The following is a 20,682-nucleotide window of genomic DNA, read 5'->3' as shown; positions in this document are numbered from 1 at the left end:
AGTACAAAGAATGCATATAATTTTTGTCTTCAGTATGGACCTGCCCTTGGAAATTTCGAGCACTTTATCACGCACTCACTGACGCGCAGCATCAATCGACTGACCCTGCTTCTGCGTCACAGTCGTCGAGACCATTATACCGTCGTGAGTCGACTTTAGCTGTTCCTGACTGCTGTGCACGCCAGCCCAGTGCAAGTCTGTAGTCTCCAAGCCCAGCCGCTGATTGCGCTCTCGCGTGCTTATACCCCCGATCGTCCTCAACTGCACCTTGCTGCCCTTGCCACTCCCGCTCCCGGTATGCTTCCGGTAGCCATGCGAATCGTAGGAGGCTTTCGTGCGAAACGCGTTGACGAGGACTGCAAAAGCAGGGCAGCAGCCAATGATCACCGCTATCATAATTTCAGCATCAACCCACAATCGCGGCTTGTGGTGGACTTACCGATCGAGCACTCGACCATGCCCCAGATTGCGAGCCACGTGGGATCCAAAGGCTGTCCAGCGGCTTCGGGCTTCGCTGCGTTGATGGCGACCTGTGCGACTCGAAGGCAGGCGAATACTATGCAGATGAACCCCGTCCCGAACAAGGTCATGATCGCGTTCTTTTTGCTACGCGGCATCTGGAGATTCCAAATGAGCCTGATTGGTAAAGCCATGACTGGGACACAGTGAGTTAGTCGTCACTCCAGCGTAGGATTCGCGGTAGCAGGACGTACTCATGAGGTTTGTAGTCGTGTCTACCGTGAATGAATAGTAGAGACTGACTAGTTGCGCATGCTTCGGGGATTCGCCGACCTGGTGAAAGGGGATATCAGTATTGCTGTTCAGGTTTTCCAGTCACGGATGGGAACATGGGAACTCACGCAACCCCCTTTCCAGAATCCTGGTATTGTACCGCATGATTGAAAGTAAAAGAAGTAATTTCCAGCGTGCGTCTACACAGGCGTGAGCAACTAACTTGGGACTTCGCCTGAAAACTTACCACGAGGCAGATTCCGACCAGGACCCACCATATGATCGTATACCTCCCGGATAAACCCACTAAGAGTTTCCGGTACAGAAACAGTAGCGAGAACTTGATGCTCCACAGCGTCATCCAGAACATACAAGGAGCCGCGAATATCATCTTGGTCATTTTGACAACGTCCGTCTGCATCTCAGGGTACGGCGGTGTCTTCCCGTTTCCGACATCGTAGACTCGTTGCATATACGGAGACACTGCGATGTAGAGCGCGCACATGGTCGCGTAACAGGCGAACGCAAGGTAAACCAGACAGTCCGAAGTTGTCAGGCGTTTAGGCTTGAGGAAACCAACGCCCGCCCGGGCAAGCACAACGCAGCTGGTCAGTGCAAGCATAGAGTACGCGACCTTGAGGACGGTCCCTTGGGCGAACCCGTTGGTTTTGGAAGACATCAGAATTTGCTTGGTGAATTGACATGAGAGGTACTGGACGGGAGTCCAGCAAAGTGGAGTGACTATATGGTTGTGGCACAGTAATTACTACCTACACCTGTCTCCCGCGTTACCAACCAAGCTTGGACCCTGAACAACCTGCTTCAGTACCTTCCTCCTGGCTTTCATGCAGGTCAACATTAGTACTGTTGGAAGGGTACGAAAGCTTGAATCCTCCCAAAAACACGGCTCGATCCCTCCGGCTGAATGACTATATCCGAATGACTGGAAAAAATACGAGAGGCACTCAGCCACCATGTTCGCGTACCCATTAACAACATCTGAACGCCCCAATCCGCAAGTGATTCTGGTCGTATAGATGAAAGTAGCTTGTACGTAGTCGTCGCGTCATCTACAGCATGATGATAACTCCTGAGCGGGAGTAGCAACAGATGCCACACTTCCAAAACGAGGCCACCCCGTTCACGGCTTGGGGCCGAGTACGGCCTGACAGCTCGGTGCCGGATCTCGGTGCGATTGGCTGCTCCCCGCTAGGCGAGCCGCCTCCGCGGCACTAAGAGCGGCTCGAGTCGGATGTCGTATCGCGTCCCGTCCATCCGCAATGACCCTTTACCTTCTGGAATTGTAGAAGCTCGCGAGTAATGAGGGCAGCGTGCCTGATATAGTGCCCATTGAGCAACACGAGCTTTAAATGTTGTTTGGCTCCGCGTGATTGTCATTCGTCCCGCTCCTGACGTCCCGCTCCAGCAGGCATGAGAAGCGCGTAGCCTAGGCGCGAAGGATCTTGCTCTAGGATTCGCCAAACAATTTCCATTCGGGGTATCTGCATCTAGGACGCGACGAGCAGTATTTCCGAGGTAGTATCTGGACGTTCCTGAACCCCACTCGTGGCATGTTGGGCTCTCCTTCAGAATCGCCACCCAGGATCTCAAAGATGGAAACGCATTTGTGCGGTTGTTGTAAGGCCGTTTTATCGTATCAGATCTGTGGCAAACAAGGAGTGAAAGAGACCGCCATGGACCGGTCTGTCGGTGCTTCGGAGTAATCTGATCTTGGCTTGGTATGCAGGTCCAACGGTGGTTTTCGTTGTAAGCACGTTCCTGCATTGGAGCGGCACAGCACACCAAATCCTTCGCGAGGTCAACGGCAATGGCCCCTCGATACCCAATTCAATGAAGCTAGTAGCTGCTGCTCCAGGCCGTCGTTCTGAATAAGAAGCTGTAATCTCCCGTCCACTCGGCCCTTCATCCGTTCTCCAAGCTGCAAGCAGTACACTCGCGGCACACGTACTCTTGTCACAAGATGAAACTCCAGGCGACAATATCGTTGTTGGCTTGCGCCACCAGCACCCTGGCCCAGGATTTCCTCGAAGCTTCGGACTTCAATGTCACCGAGGCTTTGATTGCGAATGGTGTCGATGTTGAAGCTCTGCCTGAGTTGGCCAATTTGACAGAGAAGCGTTCGCTGTTCAGCCCATGCGCAGTAGCGGTAGGAAACCCCTTTCGCCGGTATTCTAATCTGAACTGACCTGGCATACAGTGCAACTCACTACGACTCGTTTTTGGAGACAAAGTTCTATCGAGTGGATCGGCCGCCTATGATGCCTTCACAAACGGCTACTGGTCAACGCAAACTGCATCAGTGGATCCCTTCTGCGTGTTCAAGCCGACAAAAGCCCTCGATGTCTCCACTGTCGTTCTACTGTCTCGCCTGACGCAATGCCCTTTCGCAGTCAAGGGTGGTGGACACACCGGCTTCCCTGGAGCATCCAGTATTCAGGATGGAATCACGGTCTCCTTAGAAAGCATGAACGAGATTACACTGTCTAGAGACAAGAAGACTGCTGTCATCGGGCCTGGAAACCGCTGGGGAGCTATCTACGCTAAGCTCTCGAAAGAGTCGCTGACTGTCATTGGTGGCCGCGCTTCTGACGTGGGCCTTGGACTCGTCCTTGGAGGTGGCGTTTCGCATCTGTCGAACATATATGGCCTTGCATGCGACAACGTTGCCTCGTTCGAGATTGTCACAGCCTCAGGCGTGATTCTGACCGTCACCCAAACTCAGTTTCCTGATTTGTACTGGGCTCTGCGCGGTGGAGGCAACAACTTTGGCGTGGTCACCAAGTTCACCCTGGAGACCAAGCCCCAGGGCTTGATCTGGGGTGGCACTCGTATCCACCTCCAGCCTGACTACCCGAAGTTGATCGACGCCTTTGCAACAATGGCCGAGAGCGCGGCTGTGGATCCCAAGGCTGTGCAGATTCTGTCTTTTGCAGTCACTGCCGGCTCCCCCGCGGCTCAGATCCAGCTCGAGTACCTTGAGCCGGTCAACGAAGCGAACCCCCCCGAGATTCTCAAGGGATACCTGTCCATTCCGCCCATTGTTGCCAGCACCATCAACCGGACGCTGGAATCCGACGCTGACATGCTCAACGACCAGATGCCCGCCGGCCACCGCTACTCTTTCTGGGCCGGCACATTCAAGCTTGACCGCGACTTCATGGCCTGGATGCAAGCCCTGCACCAGAAGAACGTCGGCTCACTCCCCGACCAAGGCTCCCTGACATTCCAGGCCTTCACCGTCCCCACGCTTTCTCAAGCAGCCAAGAAGGGCGGAAACGCGCTTGGCCTGAACCCTGCGGATGGGCCATTATTCCACTGCCTTCTGTACATGGTCTGGGACGACGCGAGCAAGGACACCACGCTCAACAAGGCCGCGTCCGAGTTCATGGCTGCTGCGAAGGCTGAGGCGAAGACAAGGGGCCTGTACAACAGGTACATCTACATGAACTACGCAGGGCCGTACCAGAACGTCGTGCCGAGCTACGGCGAGGCGAACCTGGCGAAGCTCAAGTCGATTGCGAAGAAGTACGACCCGCATGCTGTTTTCCAGAAGCTGCAGCCTGGTGGCTACAAGCTCGAGGGTGCGCCGTACGGGGAGACGGTGTAAGGAAGCAGGGAATGGTACAATTATCACAATGAATTCTGTCCATGGATCATGAAGCTGTCTCTTTGCCCACACACAATATAGAAGAAGTGACTTAGCTGCCATATTATCGTCGCTTATGTGCATATCGAATATAGAAGGGAGAGACGCAGATGCGACAAATCTAAATCTAATAATAACAGGCTCGCAAAGGTGCACCGCTACTGTGTTGCAATCCTGCTACTGATAAGACAGACACCCGTCCGGACCATTTTGCGCCCAGGATGACAGCTCCCTCGACGTGGAGAGTGGGTACCCATCAGCCGTACTCAAAGCCATGAAATTCAAGTTGAACACAATCCATACAGGCAGTTTGATGGTCATATTATCATTCATTTCGGGATAAACATCCAGTCTCAAGACTGTTAAATGCCCAAGCCACGAGGTCAAACAACCCCCAAGATGCCGCTAAACGACTCGCTCAAAACGCCACAAAACGCCATGCTATGCAACCCAACACCTTTTCTCCTTCACTCTCTCACGCCAGACCAAAGAACCCCCTCAGGCGCCTCCCCAACTCCGCGCCCATCGCGCGCCTCGTGTCGTCGGTGCGGAAACTCGCCTCCTTGTTCTCCGCAGCCCGGCGAATCAGGAAGTTGAGGCACTCCGTCATCGTGCCCCACGCCAGCAGCTTCACCACCTGTGCATTCTCATCTGCCTGCACGGTGGGGTCCTGCACGAGGCTCTGGCTGATCTCGTCGGCCATGCCCTGCAGCTGCGCGTACGCGAGGCGCGGCAGCGTGTGTGCGGGCGCGGCGAGCAGCTGGGCTGCGCGGATGGCCTTTGCGGATTGCAGGGACGCGAGGTTGTGTGTTGCGAGGACGATGTTGACGGCTGGGAAGGCGGCGGAGGGGTTGGTCGGGGCGATGGAGGGCGACCATTGGCGGCGCAGGACGGTGGCGGCGCAGGCGTCGTAGCATGCGTCTGTGCCTTCCTTGGTGTCGAAGCAGACGCCGGCGGGCTCGGAGGTGAGGTATGCGCCGCGGACGAGTTTGACGCCGGCGATGTAGTTGTGGGTGGCGGCGCGCTCGAGGTGGGCGGCGATGCGGGCGGGGACTGCGCGCAGGTAGCACTGGTAGGTTGTGTAGATGAGGGCGCGGCCGTATTCGTGGGTGTTGTATTTTTCTTGCAGGGCGATTGTCCACTGCTCGAGGCCGATGTTGGTGAGTTCCTCTTCAGCGCCAGGGAGGAGGCATACGCCCTTTGCGGCGGCGGCGTCACAGGCTTCGGTGATGGCGGCCCACATCTCAGGAGTAGCGGGTTGCTGGGTCTGCAGGAGGTGGAGAGCGTGGCGACCGAGACCGGACCATCTGTGGGGAGTCAGTATTGTGTTGTGCTAGAAAGGGGAGATGGCTTACTTAAGACCGATGAAGTCGCCCTCACTGGCCATTTCGACGCTCTTCATCATGCCCTTGCGCCAGACTTCGATCTCGGCGGCTGTCTCGGCGGCGGTGGGCTCACTTCCTCCAAGAACTTCCAGCGCGTACTCAATAATGACGCCGTCGTAGCCGAGCACTGACCTTGCCGCGGCGAGATTGGGCTTGACCTCGTGAGCCTTGTCACCAGCGCAGAACTGGGCGTAGAATGTGCTCTTCAGTACTGCTCTGATGAGGGGGTTACGCTCAACGTCCATAAGGTAGTTCTTCGAGTCGAGCATCTTGCGCAGCACGGTGAATGTGAGGCCGAGGAGAGCCGGTGACGAGGACATGGCAGTGATCAAATATGAACGGGCGACTGAAGAAGTCGGCAGGCGGGCGAGAACCGACTTCGGTGTCGATCCTTGACGGTATGTCTTTGTGGACAGCAGCTGGGCCGGAGTTGATGTGGATGACGTGCTTTGGATAGCAGTGTTGTGGCGGGAGCTTTGGTGAACATATCGGGCCAGAGTTCTGGGTGTGGGTGCGAGCGCGAGGCGCTGAAGGCGCTGGGCCTGCTGGAAGCGGGAGCCCATTCTGGATGTTGTATGATTAATTTCGATGGAAGGTTGATATATTGGTGTTATGTGTGGTGGTGGAGTTGGCGGCGACTTTATGAATCGACGTCTTCAAATATTCAATCGAGAGCGGTTCGATGGTCCTGTGACCGTCAAACGTCCTTGACGGCATATATACTTCCATGGCGCACTCAGGGTCATCCATGGAACGCCCACGATGTTGCGCGGTGCGCTCGGCCAGCGTCGGATGGTACCAAGCTGCCCCATACTGCTCCAGACGGAGTACCACGCACAGGCCGTATCGGCCTGCGAACGGAGCTTTTGTGATTGGCCAATGGCTGTGCTGTTCCTGGACAAGCGAAGCGCGGCATCGTCGGAAGGCGCTGCGGTCTCGATGATTGCATCTTCTCGAAGCTTGCGGTCCGTCATCGTGGTCGCGTGCAGCATTCGGGAGCGGAAACGTCACCCGCCCTCGTCATCGGCTGCCCAGCACAGCTCAAAGCCCCGAGACAAAACTCTGTGCTTTGCGGCCTTGCACGCTTGACGTTTCAGCGCGACCATCGTGACCATATTGTCAACTTCCCCACACTCGGCATTCCTGTCCAAAACGCACTGCACCTCAAACCACTAAGTGTCCAGTGCACACTCCCCCTGGTGGCCCGTCCGCGCGCACTCTGAGCCGCAAGTACCCAGTTCTAATGCTCTTAAACTAACGACACCCCAAATTGTTTATCTTGCGTGACAGCAGCATTTCTCCACTCCGTCTCGGCTGAGGCTGGTGCTGTGCCATATCTGCCGGTATCGGTTGTGGTGAGGCTCCGCTGCGAGGAGTTTTTCAAGCCCAGAGCGAGGCAGACCGAACGCCGTGCGGCTCTCGTCGGTGTGGGGCTGGTCTTGTTGCAAGTGGCGGGAGGCTGCATTTGTACTTCATTGCGATAACGCTGCCGATTGCCATGTCTATAATTCCATCGGTGCGCTCGGCATTCTTTACTGTGACCAGGCCGAATGTAAAGTAGCGTCTTCTCCCAGTATCCTATATTGGTTGTAAAGCAATTCCTTCCAAAAACTCCCTGACAATCATGTCATCAAGATTCTTCGATGCGACTCGGATGCTGCTCGGATGCACATTCCGATGTGGTAGAGCCACTCGGGAGCGACTTCCGATTTCTCGGAGTGGCCTTCCCGCAGCGGCCAATTCGTAGGCTCTTAAGTGGAACCCAGCTGTCACGAGGCCAAAACGTTTGTCATTGAATTTGGATCTGGAGCATCACATGGTCTTTTGCATATCTGCGCTAGGGCAGGCCTGAATTGAGACGAAAGCCTGAGTACCTACGACCGAGTTCTCTCCTGCTTACCTGTGCAGTATGTCGTCTCGTTATTAGCTGCTTGATCTTTAAGCATTCACACGGGACAATCTTGACTGAAAGAATGGCTTTTTGTAGGCACTCTATCTATGCAGTATGTAACCAGCGCATAGATTATAGGCATCCACAAAACAGTAGAGTACACGATACTGGCGCGACATGCGCCACTCTAAAGAGATGGAATTCAAAAGATAGTGGATCACGGGTTCTGGGCAGTATGTATACGACAGAGTGCGAGGAACTCCACCTCTCCCGCTCGCTATGAACTCAACTTCAGAAACTGCGTCTGCTGCGCCAGCGCATCCTCCTTGAGCATCTCCGCCGCGCCCTCGCCAATCCCATACGCCACCATCTGCGTATGCCCGTTATTGACGCGTGGAATCGACGACACATCCGCAACACGCAGTCCACGAACGCCGCGGACACGCAGGCGCGAGTCCAGCACCGCCGTGGGCGACGACGCGGGGCCCATTGCGCAGGTGCTGCTGGGGTGGTAGCCTGTGGTGCATTAGTCGGGGGCCTGTGGAAAAATGCGAGAGCAGAAGCAGGCAGGGGGGAGACGTACATGTCGTCGCGTGCTGCTTCACATGCGGCACCCAGTCCTCGCGCGTCGCGTTCTCGTGGTGCGTCAGTCCCGCGGGCCAACTCCCCTTGACCACGCCCTTGGTGCCCGCGCCGCGCATCACCGTCTCGTTGGCGAAGCGGCACGCCTCGGTCATGACGAGCATGTCCAGCGGGTCGGCGAGGTAGTTGTGGTCAACTAGGGGGTTTGCGGCGGGGTCTGCAGACGCAAGCTTTACGGAGCCGCGGCTGCGCTGGTTGAAGAGCAGGTTGCACATGGCGAAGGTGTGCTTGCCGTCGATGGGGAAGTCCTCGTATTGCTTGGGCCCGCCGTAGAGCTCGGTGTTCCAGAACTCCATGTTCGGCTGGCTCGGGAGCAGACCCATGGGGTCGCGGCCGTCGGAGCGGGCAGCGTCGCGCCAGAGTGGGGAGTCCTGGAGGCGCTCGTCTAGACGTGCGTAGCCGAATATGCCTGGCGGTGTTAGCTCACGTCGAGAAGGGGGTGGAATACGTACCAAAAGGGAACGTGCTGAGAAGACCGGTCTTCTTTTCTTTGTAGAGTTGGTAGGTTGACGCGATGGCGTTGTCGTGGTAGGCGAGGTAGTCGTTGGTGATGTTAGGTTCCGAGACCTCGTAAAAGATGAAGACGAGCTGTTTGCTGTTAAGACACATCCAAACACGTCAGTATCAAGGTAATACGCACGCAATGATCTTGCAGGTTCTGACCTACGCCGGGCAGGTCGACTCTGCACTCGATACCGTGTTTAGCGAGCTCGCCCTTGGGCCCCAGTCCCGAGCGCATCAGAATGGCTGGACTGCAGTATGAGCCGGCTGAGACGATGACTTCCTTCCTGGCCTGATACTCGATCTTCTTCCCGGCCTTTGAGATCGTAGCCACCCCTTTGGCAACGGGCTCACCGTCTTCGTCAGAGAAGATGATCTTGTCAACGACTACTTCAGTCTTGATGGTGATATTGGCTCTCTTGTAGCTTTTAGTGACGAAGTCTGCCGCCGTACTGCGGATACCTTGGTGTACGGTGCGAGGCACGTCACCACATCCATGGGGTGTCTCGCCGGTTGAGAACATGTCAGGGTGGTAGGGAAGACCCATGTCAATCATGCTCTCTTTGACACGCTCCGAGATTGGCGCGAGATCGTGTGGCTCGATATGTAGAGGGCCAGAGGTTCCGTGGACTGACATATCTGCCTTGTGCCAGTCTTTCTCGTGCATTGTCTCAGCCTGGAAGGTCAGTACTGCACTTGACATGCACGCTAATTCTCACCTTCGCCATGTATCCGTACATCTTCTCGCCTGTCCACTCTTCCATGCCCCAATCGTCATAGTCCTGCTTCATTCCGCGAATACACAATGTCCCATTGACACCACTAGAGCCACCTAGGAAGCGGCCACGGCTGACATTGACCTGCCGATCATTGACACTGCCCATCTTCTCAGTGACGATATTCCAGTCCGTCTCGCTGTCGAAGTTCTTGCTCCACCTGACGCCGTAAGCATACACTCTCACAAAAAGCCCGCTCCACGTACCCGCCCGCCATGTGCACGTTCTCGAGATCCGCATTATCAGGCCCGGCCTCGAGGACCAGGATCTTCGCATCGATGTCCTCCGCCAGCCGCCCGGCAATCACGCAGCCCGACGTGCCTCCACTGTGTACATTAGCATCGTGCCCTCATCTCAAAGCTACACCAATATGCAACATACCCGCAAATGATATAATCATACACCTCGCCCGGATCCACCGAGTCAACACGTTCAAGCGACATACTAGCAAATTACTGAATACCCAGATGTAAATACCGAACACGGCAATCACAACAAGCAACGACCACAGCACCCCACGCCCTCTTTATGCGCCCACCGCTTATGCCCGGAACGCGCCCGCACTGTTTCCGCGCGCCTTCCTAGTGCCCGGCTGGAGTTAGGCGACCCCTCTCCGCCAGCGATCGCGCGAGGCGTGGTGGTCTCCGTCGAGCAGGTGTGTGGCGTCAGGGCGCCTTGCGGACACGCTGTCAGGTGCTAGTACCCAGGTTGCGGTACTGATGTGCATACTACCTGGCATACTACCCAGGTACACTGGTATCTGGGCGTGTTGGGGCAGCATTGGGAGACTTTGAGCACTGCAGCGCTGGTGCGCTCTTGGGGTCCATCACGACTTGTACACTACACGTCCACGGCTTCTGGTAGGCGGGAATGTGCATCGAGATTCAATGTTTGAGTGATTGAGTCCCTGTGCGGATCCTGGGCGCTAGTGGTGGTCGTGGTGGAGTGGGGCAACGCGGGGTCCCCAGGGCGGGTCCGGAGGTTGTGCCGGACGCCGACAGCTCCGCGACTTGGGGGCTTACAGTAGGTCTGGGGATACTCATTGAGAAAAGGGGGTTACAGTGTTGTGTAAGACCGATAGGGCGTGCTTGGTGTTGTTGCATTGGAGTAGAGTGGAGTAGGATGTTGCATTGCACGGTGATGCTTGTTGTGTCTGTCACATAAAAGCACTTTCTCGTACCATGAAGCGCTGGTATAGCAGACAACGCCATTCCGGTATCTTGAACAACAGGTTGTAGAAATATACATCGCAAGATAGTACCAGCCAGCCAGAAAACCAATGCCTCGAGTTTCACAGCTCCACAGCACCCTCTTCCACCTCCAACCCGCCATTCTTTCATCCCCCTAAACCCCACTAATATACTCCAGCAACCCCTCCAGCGTCTTGTCCTCCACCCGACACCCCTCGCCCTCCCGCACCGCGCGCCTGTATCCCCGGCTCAGCCACAGCCGTATCAGCGCCGGATCCAGATTCCGCACATTGCGCTGCGCAATCAGCACAAACGCCTGCGCGCACAGCGTCGTGCTCTCCGAGGGACTAGGCGGCGGGCGCGTGGCGCAGGTGGTGCATTCCGCGGAGGGAGCGGCGGAGGAGGGCGACGGCGCCGCGTCGTGTGAGATATCCGGGATGCCATCGGCGGCAGCGGAGAGCGCCATCGCAGTGGACGTGGACATGGACGTGGACGCCGTGTCGGCGCAGCACGGCGGCGGGCCCTCGACCAGCGGCACGTCCGCAGCTACAACACCCACATCTGCCGCCAGCACTTCGCTTGCTTCTAGCACCTCGCCCCCTACAAACCCCATCCCCACCCCCTCCCCCCCAAAATGCCGACTCAAATCCCAACAAGCAAAAGCCTCCGCGACATCCCTCTCAGCCCTTAGCGCCTCAACCAGCACCCGCCCCTCCTCGATCCTGGCCCTTGCATCCACGAGCGCCGCCTCAACAGCCACGAGCCGGTCCTCCAGAGCCTGGGTGTGGACACGCGCAGCCACTGTCTCAGCACGCGCAACCTCAGTCTCGGCACGCGCGGTCTCTGTCTCAGCGCGGGCGGCCGCGAGCGCTGCTTCGAGCGACGAGAGCGTGGCTTTCTGGCGCGCGCGGTGGCGGCGCTGGTTCTCGCGGACGCGGGTTAGGGTGTGTTCTGCGGAGACGCGTTTCCTGCGGGTCGAGGGCTGGGATGTGGATGGCGAGGAAGAGGGTGGGGAGGAGGGCGAGGTGGTTGTAGACGCTGTGGAGGACGGCATGGCTGGTTGTTGTCGAGTCTTGTGGCAAGTCTTGTGGCAAGTCGTGTTGGTGTCGTATCAGTGTCAAGTTGGATTCTCGGGCCTGTAGTGCATGGACCGGGACGAAGGTGTGTTCATTTCCCAGCTTGCGGGGGCAGACGGCGAGAGCTTGTTTTATGGATGCAGCTGCGAGGGTTGCGGGCTTGGCGGTGACATATCGAGGGTTTGGGTTGGGCTGGGGGTGCAGGTGGGGCGGTTTGCGTTTCAGGGACGGGAGTGTGCTGGTATTTCCAGGGAATGAGTGTTGGGAGGGTAGGAGGAGGACTGGATGTGAATATTCTTTGACGTGGTATAGTATTGAGTAGGTGGTGTAGCGGTGGACTGCTCGTGGTTCTTTGGTGGTCGTCTGGCCGCACGACTGACCCCACAGTCCCCGCTCTACCGGCCTGCCCCTCCATTCATCAACGGAACAAGTCTGTGGTGCTAGCAGTCTCATGCCAAGAGCATGTCCGTTCTCATCTGGAGCAACCACATACGCTTTCTCACCCGCCCGCTGGCACAAAATCAACTATATATATGTGTAAAAGCGCAGACTTCAAGAAAACAAAGCCTCCTTGGCCAAGTGGTAAGGCGTCGCACTTGTAATGCGAAGATCGCTCGTTCGATTCGGGTAGGTGGCATACTTTTTGCCGTCCACACACATCTTTCTACTGCTCTTCCCGTGGACTTCTTTTTGCTCCTATCGCGGAGACCACGACATTGATTTTTCGAGCTTGCAAAGAGTTGTCATATAGATTGGAAGAAGCATTCGTGTGTATGTTCTCTGCGTATTCGTGTGTCTATCATGTCCCCATGCGTTCCAATCTAAACTCCAGTCGCTGTGTATCGTATAGTACAAGTGCAATAACAACAGTCTACGCGCGCTGCGTCTCTGCCATACGCTTCGCCCCCGGCTTGACCTGCAAATGCACCACCCTGCTCTTCTCCCTCACAGCCGCATCCTCCCCGACCACCTTGCCCTCCTCCTTGCCACTCTTGATCGCAGTCTTCCCGCCGCGCAACACCTCCCACCCCCTCGCCACCCACCCCAGCAACACCCCCACCACGACCACGAGATCCACCGCATGCACACCCCACCACCAGTGCTGCACGCCCGCGCCGCAGCTCGCAAACTCGAGCACCCACTCGCCCGCCTCGCCCTTGTCGGGCGCCCACCATGCGGACAGGAAGCCCGCGTGGCCGCCGAATTCGCCCATCATGCTGCGCAGTGTGATTTCGCGGAGCTGCGGGGTGGGGCAGGCGGTTTCTGCGGGCGAGGGGGGAGAGGCGAAGAGGCGGGCGCGCCAGCCGTCTTCTCTTTCTTCTTGTGTAGTGTCGGTTGAGGCGGTGCCGTTGGCGACGGACGCCGGCAGCGCATCTGTACCTGTGCCGTCCAGCGGCACATTATCGTGCAAGGGCTCACACACCGCCCCCGGCTGCGCCGTCCAGTGCAGCACATCACACCCCTCGTGGTCATGCCCGTTGAGAACCACGCCGGCGCGCCCCAGCCCGCGCCCCTCCGCGTCCACGCTCGCGCTCAGCCCGAACACGCTCTCCAGCACGATGCGGCTGCCGTGCTCAGACAGCATGTTCTGCTCGCGCACGCCGCCGCCGAGCCCAGACTCGAAGAAATCAAAGAACGGCGCGTCGGCGCACAGGCCCGCGCGCTTGTGCAGCGGGATGTGGGTTAGCAGGATGGAGGCGTGGGAGCGCGAGGTCGTGGGCTGCGAGGAGGCGATCAGGTGGTTGAGGAAGGCGTACGTGTCGTCCTGGAGCGCGGGGGTGAGGGCGGGCGTGTCGAGGTTCATGGTGTTGAGGACGATGAGGCGGAGGGCCGGCGGGGGCGCGGTCGAGTTGTCCGTGGTGTTCAGCGTGAGCCACAGGTCCCAGTTCACGGCGCCGAACGCGCGCTCGAAGCGCGACACCCGCGCCGCGTCGATGTCGCCCGCGTACCCGATGTCGTGGTTTCCCGCGATATTGATCACGCGCTGAGCCCACGCCGGGTCTGCGCCCAGCACCTCCGTCGACCCGCCCCACGTCGGCTTGTGCTCGTACCCCGGGTCGTCGTAGTGGTCGCTCGCGGGCTGCACGCCCATGACCGCGTCCGGCACGCGCTGCAGCCCGCGCATCACCGTCCCCCAGTAGCGGCCCGCGCGCCGCTCAAACTCGCCGTCCGACACCCACTGGCTGCCCAGCAGGTCCCCCAGCACCGCGACGTGCGTGGGCTCCGTCCACCAGCGCAGACTGCGCACGATGTGCGCGAGGTACCAGTCGTTGCCCCACAGATCGACGGCCTTGCGACACCCCTCGAGCCAGGCGGCGGCGTCGCCCAGCGCGCCATGCGCAGCCGCAAGCAGGATGTCGCGGACGTCGGGCGGGTCGTAGCGGGCATTGCGCAGGTCCTGAGCGACGTGCTGCAGCGAGGGGAACACGGGCGCGGAGGGGTCGGGCAGCGACGAGTCGCCCTCGAGCTGCGGGTCGCCGAGGGCGAGCAGGCGGAAGGGGGCGCGGGCGGCGAGCAGCGGGAGCGAGGTGGCCGAGGGCGCGGGGAACGCGCAGCCGTGGAACAGCGGGTACAGGTACAGCCACGCGGTGCCGGCGAGGGCTACGGGCAGCAGCAGCCAGCTGAGGCCGAACAGGAGGCGCGAGAGCTGCATTGAGGCATTGTCGGGGGTTGGGCGCGGGCGCTGTGCGGCAAAGTGGCTCGGGGGTGCTGCGGAGGTCGCGGGCCGCGCCAATGGTATCACACCAATACAGTTTACACAGTTCATATACACAATTTACATGCACAGTTCATGTACACAGTTGACAGTCCATATATGCACTCAAATATACTCTCAAATTAAGCTATCAATGCACAAGGCCGTGTATTTTCAGCAGCAGCTGTCATAGCATCATATCGTCTCCTGCACGCAGCGACCTCGCTGCCGCTATCCGAGCAGGTCTCCCAGAGCACCGCCCGGGGGCTTCGCACCCGTCTGCGGCGACTGCGCGGCGGGCGTGCTGGAGCTGGACGCCGGCGCGCCCCAGAGACCCTGGCTCGTCTTCTGCTTGGCCAGATCGCCCATGGTGACCTTCTGCGACGGCGTTGTCGTCTTCTTCGTGACGCCGCCGAGCAGCGACGCAAACGCATCGCCGCCGGCCTTCTTGGGCGCGCCAATGCCTCCCGGCGACTTCACGGAGCCGGGCGTAGACACGTTCGCCGCGGGCTGCGGGACAGACGTGAAGTAGTTGGGCCCGGCGGCCTGGTAGCCCGTCGGCTTCGGGGGCTGTGAGAAGCTCGCGCCCATCGACGGCTGCGCGGGAGGCGACATCATGCGGTTTGCCGACGGCGCGGGCGACACTGTGGCGAAGAGGTCGTTCAGGTTGTTGTTCTGCACTGCAGACTGGGGCTGCGGTGCGGCAAACTGCGTAGAGGCGCTGATGGTGGATGTCGACGCGGGAGGGGCGATGCCGAACCCGGCTGGCTTCGCAGCAGGCACAGGCGCCGCTGACTGGAAGTCGTCGAAATCGTCGTCGAAGTCGTCGTTGTTTGCCGGGGCTGCGGGCGCCTTGCCTGACGAGCTCGCGACAGGCGCAGGCTCGTCGTCCCAGGCAAGCAGATCGGCGACGGGCTCGGGCGCCTTGGGCTTCGGCGGCTCGGCCTTCTTGGATTCTCGTCTTGTCGATGTCGATGTAGGCTCCTTCCGTCGGGGCGGGCTCGCAACACTATCCGCCTCGTCGTACTCGTCGTATTCGGCGAAGCGGTCGCGCCGTTGCTGTGACTCGGTGAAGCTGGGGTCCTGCCCCCCAAAGCCGCCGCCATCTCCATACACACCGCCAGTGTGACCGCCATACTCGGCCGACTCGCTCCCAAAGCCGCCGTATCTGCCACCGCCGCCGCTGCTGCCGGAGAAGCCGCCGCCGCCCATGCCGCCCTCGACGCCGCCAAACTTGTTGCGGTTTGCGCGCGCCTTCTTGCGCTCGGATCGTATGCGGTCGACGTCGCCCAGCAGCTCCGCCAGCTCCTTGGCCCTGTTGCGGACATTGATGCCCTGGTCCTTTCCGTTCATGTCGATGAAGTGGAACTGCCGGAGCATCTTGAGGAGCGAGACGTGGGAGCGGGCGTCGTCGATGACCCGCTCGGAGCCGTTCTTGACGAGGAACTCCAGCAATTGGAGGGCCTAACCACCATACTGTCAGCTTGGCCAGCGACAACACTCCCGCACGAACCTTGTAGATCTGCCTCCACTCCTCCGACGCCTTCTCCGTGAAGCGCTTGTAGATCATGGGCATGATCTCGTTCAACAGTTGACTGCTGCTGTCAGCGCCGACATGCATGGGTGGTGCGAGGCATACTAGTTGAATGTCGCGTTGGCAATCTCCTGCATGATGGTGGAGGAAGCGCCTGTCATGGTGAGCTGCGTCCGTGGTGACTTCGTATCACATACCCCATGGCTCGTTGTTGGTGGCTTCGCGGACCTTGGCCTCCATCTCGGTGAAGTTCATAACCGCTGCGGCCACGTTAGCAGTGGCCTGGCTGTCGTGTCTGGCTGTTCGCACCATTTTGTGCTTTGCGGAATCCGGCCTTCAGGTCGTAGAGCGTGAGATTGCTCACTTGGTCCTTGAGGCTGTTGAAATCCATGGCGGGCGTGGTTGCGTGGGCGCTCGAGGTGGTGTCGAAGGGGAGGTCGGGTGGCAGTTGGGCGCGACTCGGCTGCGTGCGTCGGGCGTCTGTTTCGACGGGCGAGGCTGCGGCAACTGCTGAGAAACACGGAGACGTGCAGCGAGTGCAGACAGATGTCAATGGCGGACGAGACTCTCAAGGGCGCTCGCTGGTCAGGGAGGCTCGGAGGTGTGCGGTGCGATCGGCGTGTCACGTGACACTGACGCCCACGATGAGCACACGCCGAGGACGAGGCGCGCTAGGGCAAAAGCTGGAGAGCTTTGCTTTAGAGCTCTGTGCATCGGCGCATTCTGATCCCTGGACTCACCCTCGCCACCATCGCCCGCTGTACAATAGCCATCTCTCTTTGGTCCGTTGTATCATAGCTATCGCTCCTGCGTCAATTGCCTTGTAGCCGTCGGCCCTGCATCCTGTAAGTGTAGCCGCCCGTCGTTGCGCCCAGCTTGCCCCCGGCAAGGGCTGCACTGCGCAGCCAGCCTCAAAAAGCTGGTGGCCTCTGGTGGCCTCAATTCGGCGCTGCCGGCCCCGCCCAGCCAGCCGCGGCGTCCAGCGTCGCCAGTGCCAGCGGGCGCAGCAGCGCGCAGAGCTTCACCGCGCCTAAGGATGCATGCTAACTGCTTACAGCGCACCGCACCCCGCGCCCCACCATGTCGACTTCTTCCACGGTCCTCTCGGCCTTCCGCCGCTCCACCGTTAACTCCCTTCGCCTGCAAGCCCCCATCACCAAGCGCTTCTTCTCGCCCTCTGCCGCCAACATGACAATCAAGACCTACTTCGACGTCAACTGGACCGGCCCCGAGGTCACTGTCGACCAGAGCGGCAACGTCACCAAGACCGGCGATGTCAAGGGTGAGCTGCCCCGCCATGCTGCGCCGAGCTCCTGCGGGGAGCTCCTGGGGCCGCGCATTGGAAGCAGCCATTGCTGACACAGCTGCAGAGCAATCCGGCCGCATCACCTTCGAGCTGTTCGACGATGTCGTCCCCAAGACGGCCGAGAACTTCCGCGCCCTCTGCACCGGCGAGAAGGGCTTCGGCTACCAGAACTCCAAGTTCCACCGCGTGATCCCGCAGTTCATGCTGCAGGGCGGCGACTTCACCCGCGGCAACGTATGCAGCGCCCTGCACGCGACGACACACGCTGACAACCACAGGGCACTGGCGGAAAGTCCATCTACGGCGAGAAGTTCAGCGACGAGAACTTCAAGCTGACCCACAACAAGCCCTTCCTCCTGTCCATGGCCAACGCCGGGCCCAACACGTAAGCTTCCATCTCTCCATCCGTTCTTCACCCCCACCCCTTGGTCACCCTTCAACCCAAGCCTCTACCAACCTTGAACACAACCCAACCTTACCCCAATGTTCGCCACCTCACACCTCACCCTCTCAATACCCCGCACAACACCGCTGACCGCCCCAGCAACGGCTCCCAGTTCTTCATCACCACCGTCGTCACATCGTGGCTCGACGGCAAGCACGTCGTCTTCGGCGGTGTTCCCGACGGCGACGTCGAGTCGTACAGGGTCGTCAAGGCGATCGAGGCCTGCGGCAGCGGCAGCGGAGCCATCAAGTACAAGGAGGGCCCGCCCACCATTGTCGGTGCTGGCGAGTTGTAGACGAGTAATGTATAGATGACGGCAATGAAAGGCGTTTTGTTCCAGCGCATGCATCCAGCCATGTCTATTCGGCGATTCTTTCCAACAATGTCTACGAAGCCGTCTCAATGCCGCGACTCAATTGCATCTGCCACAGCCATGCTCCCTTGACGTTTGGCGGTGCGGGAGCTGCCCCAAAATTTATCGCGCCATGGAGGGGCAGCCCAACAACCCCCACCACCCCGCAGTTAGCTGCCGACGTCACCACCGACAACGCCCGAATGACACACGCCCAAACTTCAACAGGCAAGGCTTCCATGCGCCGCGTCTCCACAAAATGTGCCAGCCTCAGAGGCTGTACCTACCTCGTAGGGCGCGATTGACACATTAATTGCGGCATCGCGACATTGACTCACATCAATTGACTCACTGACTCTTGCATTGCTGCTGCACTTCAGCAATTAGTTGTCTTCTGGTTTGGAGAAATCACAGCAGTTCCAGTTTGACCCTCTTCATCCATCACAAGATCGCTACTTCATCCGTGACGGAGTATTCCTGACTCACCTGATTGCTCACAATGGCCCTCCACCCAGCAACCTACGGCATCCACGCCGACGACCGCACGAACATCCTCACCGACGTCGCCCCACCCATCCACACGAGCACTACCTTCCGCTACCCGCGCGACCCGGCAAAGCTCCACCCCGTCCCGGAAGTGGATGGCGAGGTCATCGATCTCAGCACGCCCTTGATCTACTCGCGCCTCGCATCCGCAAACATCAACCGGCTGGAGACCATCCTCACACCGCTGATCTACCCGCGCGCAAAAGAGGAGGAATTCGAATCGCTGGCCAACCATGTCGTGAGCTACAGCAGCGGCCTGAGCGCGTTCCATGGACTACTCGTGCACGTCGTGCCCAAGGTCATCGCCATCAGCGGCGGCTACCACGGCTGCCACGGCGTGCTGGACCTGCACCAGCGCATGCACGGCGTGAAGACGGTCGACCTGCACGCAGACGAGCAAGCCTGGGACGCCAGCGGCATCGGCAAAGGCGACCTGGTGCACCTCGAAACCCCCCTCAACCCCAGCGGCGAGGCCTTCAGCATCCAGAAGTACGCCGAACGTGCCCACGCCCGCGGCGCCCTGCTCAGCGTCGATGCCACCTTCGCGCCCCCCGGCCTGCAGGACCCGTTCCAGTGGGGCGCCGACTTCGTCATGCACTCCGGCACCAAGTACATCGGCGGCCACAGCGACATGTTGTGCGGCATCCTGGCCACCGCCAACTCCCCCGACGGCCTCAACCGCGCACAGGGTCTCCGCGCCGACCGCATCTTCATCGGCGCCGTGCTAGGCAGCCTCGAGGGCTGGCTGGGCGTGCGCAGCCTGCGGACACTGGAGCTGCGCGTGCAGCGCCAGAGCTCGAACGCGGACCGACTGGTTGCGTGGCTCGACGACGCGCTGCACGGGCGCAACGAGGATGCCGCGCTCATCCAGAAGGTGGTGAAGAGCGTCTCGCACGCGTCGCTGCAGAAGGACGACTTTACGTGGCTCAAGCAGCAGATGCCCAACGGCTTCGGGCCCGTGTTTAGTTTCTGCACGCACGAGCCGGCGCAGGCGCGCGCGCTGCCGAGCCACCTGAGGTTGTTCCACCACGCGACGAGTCTGGGTGGTGTGGAGAGTCTGATTGAGTGGCGCCGGATGTCGGATACGCGCGTGGACGAGCGGTTGCTGCGCGTCAGCATCGGGGTGGAGCACTGGGAGGACTTGAAGGAGGATCTGTTGAAGGCGTTCAAGGCGCTGGCGGAGGGGGACGGGGGCGTGGCTGCGGTGAAGGGGACTGCACAGGTTGGGCAGGAGGGCGCGAAGGTCGAAGGCGCGGCAGCGGGGAGTGTATGATTTGCCGTAGTTGGCATAGAGAATCACACACGCACGTCGATGATCGAGATGTTGAACTGAAGCGCCGTTTGCTGCGGCACTCGATCGAGCAGCCTGCATTCTCCCCGCTCTTCACCTCACTTCACTTCCTCACAGACACAAAACTCTTACCTCCACCAACTCAATCGCACATCTCCCAGCCAGCTCACCAACCACCTGTTCAACTTTCTCTACTCCTTCATCGTCGCCAACTCGCCGTATATCCGCTCACATCCTCCACCGCGAAAGTTTGTATCCCCCACCCCTACCCGCTCACTCTCACTGACAACACCCCAGCACAATGGCTTCCTTCATCGACATGTCCTGGAAAGTCGACGAAGACCGCCGTCAACGCGCCCTCGCGGCCTCAAAAACCACAGCAGCCAGACAAACCACCACCGTCTCCGCTGCTCCCTCGTCCCCAGCACTCGACCCGCACAACACCGAGTCCCGGTCCGCACCCGCACCCGCATCCGCCTCGCATACGCACCCAGCGCCGTCGACCGCAACCGCAGCTCAACCTCCCCCCAACCGCGAGCCAGTCCAGAAAGGACTCACCCTCCGCCGCCGCATCCACGAACTCCTGCACCCCTCGGCGCGGCGCAAGCGCGTGCTGGACGAGCACGCGGCGGCGCTGGGGTGGGGGATGTGTT

General features: G+C 59.5%; 9 protein-coding genes and 1 non-coding gene across 10 annotated transcripts; 4 read left to right on the top strand and 6 right to left on the bottom strand.

Moving 5' to 3' along the window:
• Nucleotides 1-75: 75 nt before the first annotated feature.
• On the bottom strand, nucleotides 76-1,468 carry C7974DRAFT_449703 (uncharacterized protein; the record flags this gene model as incomplete). Its single annotated transcript, XM_046145716.1, has 5 exons — nucleotides 980-1,468; nucleotides 861-932; nucleotides 714-792; nucleotides 440-655; nucleotides 76-389 (listed from the first exon to the last, which is right to left on the bottom strand). Exons 1-5 carry the CDS (start codon nucleotides 1,409-1,411, stop codon nucleotides 76-78), a joined length of 1,113 nt encoding a protein of 370 aa, XP_046000622.1. The 5' UTR covers nucleotides 1,412-1,468.
• A 1,147-nt stretch (nucleotides 1,469-2,615) lies between these two features.
• On the top strand, nucleotides 2,616-4,526 carry C7974DRAFT_134998 (uncharacterized protein). Its single transcript, XM_046135460.1, has 2 exons — nucleotides 2,616-2,899; nucleotides 2,951-4,526. Exons 1-2 carry the CDS (start codon nucleotides 2,714-2,716, stop codon nucleotides 4,358-4,360), a joined length of 1,596 nt encoding a protein of 531 aa, XP_046000621.1. The 5' UTR covers nucleotides 2,616-2,713; the 3' UTR covers nucleotides 4,361-4,526.
• A 118-nt stretch (nucleotides 4,527-4,644) lies between these two features.
• C7974DRAFT_422132 (proline oxidase-like protein) lies at nucleotides 4,645-6,696 on the bottom strand. The gene is made up of 2 exons (XM_046144320.1): nucleotides 5,755-6,696; nucleotides 4,645-5,706 (listed from the first exon to the last, which is right to left on the bottom strand). The coding sequence occupies exons 1-2, from the start codon at nucleotides 6,345-6,347 to the stop codon at nucleotides 4,875-4,877; spliced, it is 1,425 nt and encodes a 474-aa protein (XP_046000620.1). The 5' UTR covers nucleotides 6,348-6,696; the 3' UTR covers nucleotides 4,645-4,874.
• Nucleotides 6,697-7,600: 904 nt separating this feature from the next.
• C7974DRAFT_134941 (uncharacterized protein) lies at nucleotides 7,601-10,159 on the bottom strand. Its single transcript, XM_046135459.1, has 7 exons — nucleotides 9,976-10,159; nucleotides 9,801-9,920; nucleotides 9,538-9,754; nucleotides 8,958-9,494; nucleotides 8,770-8,905; nucleotides 8,259-8,726; nucleotides 7,601-8,191 (listed from the first exon to the last, which is right to left on the bottom strand). Exons 1-7 carry the CDS (start codon nucleotides 10,035-10,037, stop codon nucleotides 7,953-7,955), a joined length of 1,779 nt encoding a protein of 592 aa, XP_046000619.1. The 5' UTR covers nucleotides 10,038-10,159; the 3' UTR covers nucleotides 7,601-7,952.
• Nucleotides 10,160-10,938: 779 nt separating this feature from the next.
• Nucleotides 10,939-11,838, bottom strand: C7974DRAFT_373814 (uncharacterized protein; the record flags this gene model as incomplete). The annotated part of the gene is made up of 1 exon (XM_046140123.1): nucleotides 10,939-11,838. One exon carries the CDS (start codon nucleotides 11,836-11,838, stop codon nucleotides 10,939-10,941), a length of 900 nt encoding a protein of 299 aa, XP_046000618.1.
• Nucleotides 11,839-12,425: 587 nt separating this feature from the next.
• Nucleotides 12,426-12,497, top strand: C7974DRAFT_t44. Its single transcript has one exon. It is a non-coding gene; the product is annotated as a tRNA-Thr (tRNA).
• A 127-nt stretch (nucleotides 12,498-12,624) lies between these two features.
• C7974DRAFT_470085 (uncharacterized protein) lies at nucleotides 12,625-14,521 on the bottom strand. Its single transcript, XM_046146443.1, has one exon. The coding sequence runs from the start codon at nucleotides 14,511-14,513 to the stop codon at nucleotides 12,732-12,734; it is 1,782 nt and encodes a 593-aa protein (XP_046000617.1). The 5' UTR covers nucleotides 14,514-14,521; the 3' UTR covers nucleotides 12,625-12,731.
• Nucleotides 14,522-14,676: 155 nt separating this feature from the next.
• Nucleotides 14,677-16,764, bottom strand: C7974DRAFT_388832 (uncharacterized protein). The gene is made up of 5 exons (XM_046141309.1): nucleotides 16,399-16,764; nucleotides 16,287-16,349; nucleotides 16,195-16,243; nucleotides 16,069-16,150; nucleotides 14,677-16,019 (listed from the first exon to the last, which is right to left on the bottom strand). The coding sequence occupies exons 1-5, from the start codon at nucleotides 16,478-16,480 to the stop codon at nucleotides 14,787-14,789; spliced, it is 1,509 nt and encodes a 502-aa protein (XP_046000616.1). The 5' UTR covers nucleotides 16,481-16,764; the 3' UTR covers nucleotides 14,677-14,786.
• A 13-nt stretch (nucleotides 16,765-16,777) lies between these two features.
• C7974DRAFT_134906 (cyclophilin 1 long isoform) lies at nucleotides 16,778-18,440 on the top strand. The gene is made up of 5 exons (XM_046135458.1): nucleotides 16,778-16,934; nucleotides 17,147-17,371; nucleotides 17,460-17,629; nucleotides 17,674-17,780; nucleotides 17,940-18,440. Exons 2-5 carry the CDS (start codon nucleotides 17,170-17,172, stop codon nucleotides 18,133-18,135), a joined length of 675 nt encoding a protein of 224 aa, XP_046000615.1. The 5' UTR covers nucleotides 16,778-16,934; nucleotides 17,147-17,169; the 3' UTR covers nucleotides 18,136-18,440.
• A 251-nt stretch (nucleotides 18,441-18,691) lies between these two features.
• C7974DRAFT_305495 (cystathionine gamma-synthase-like protein) lies at nucleotides 18,692-20,011 on the top strand (the record flags this gene model as incomplete). The annotated part of the gene is made up of 1 exon (XM_046138031.1): nucleotides 18,692-20,011. One exon carries the CDS (start codon nucleotides 18,692-18,694, stop codon nucleotides 20,009-20,011), a length of 1,320 nt encoding a protein of 439 aa, XP_046000614.1.
• Between the last annotated feature and the right edge of the window lie 671 nt (nucleotides 20,012-20,682).

This window comes from Boeremia exigua (assembly GCF_020726555.1).
Source record: "Boeremia exigua strain MPI-SDFR-AT-0100 chromosome Unknown C7974scaffold_3, whole genome shotgun sequence".
Classification (NCBI taxonomy): Eukaryota; Fungi; Ascomycota; class Dothideomycetes; order Pleosporales; family Didymellaceae; genus Boeremia; species Boeremia exigua.
The sequence above is the reverse complement of the archived record's forward strand: the minus strand, read 5'-3'. Positions and strand labels throughout refer to the sequence as shown.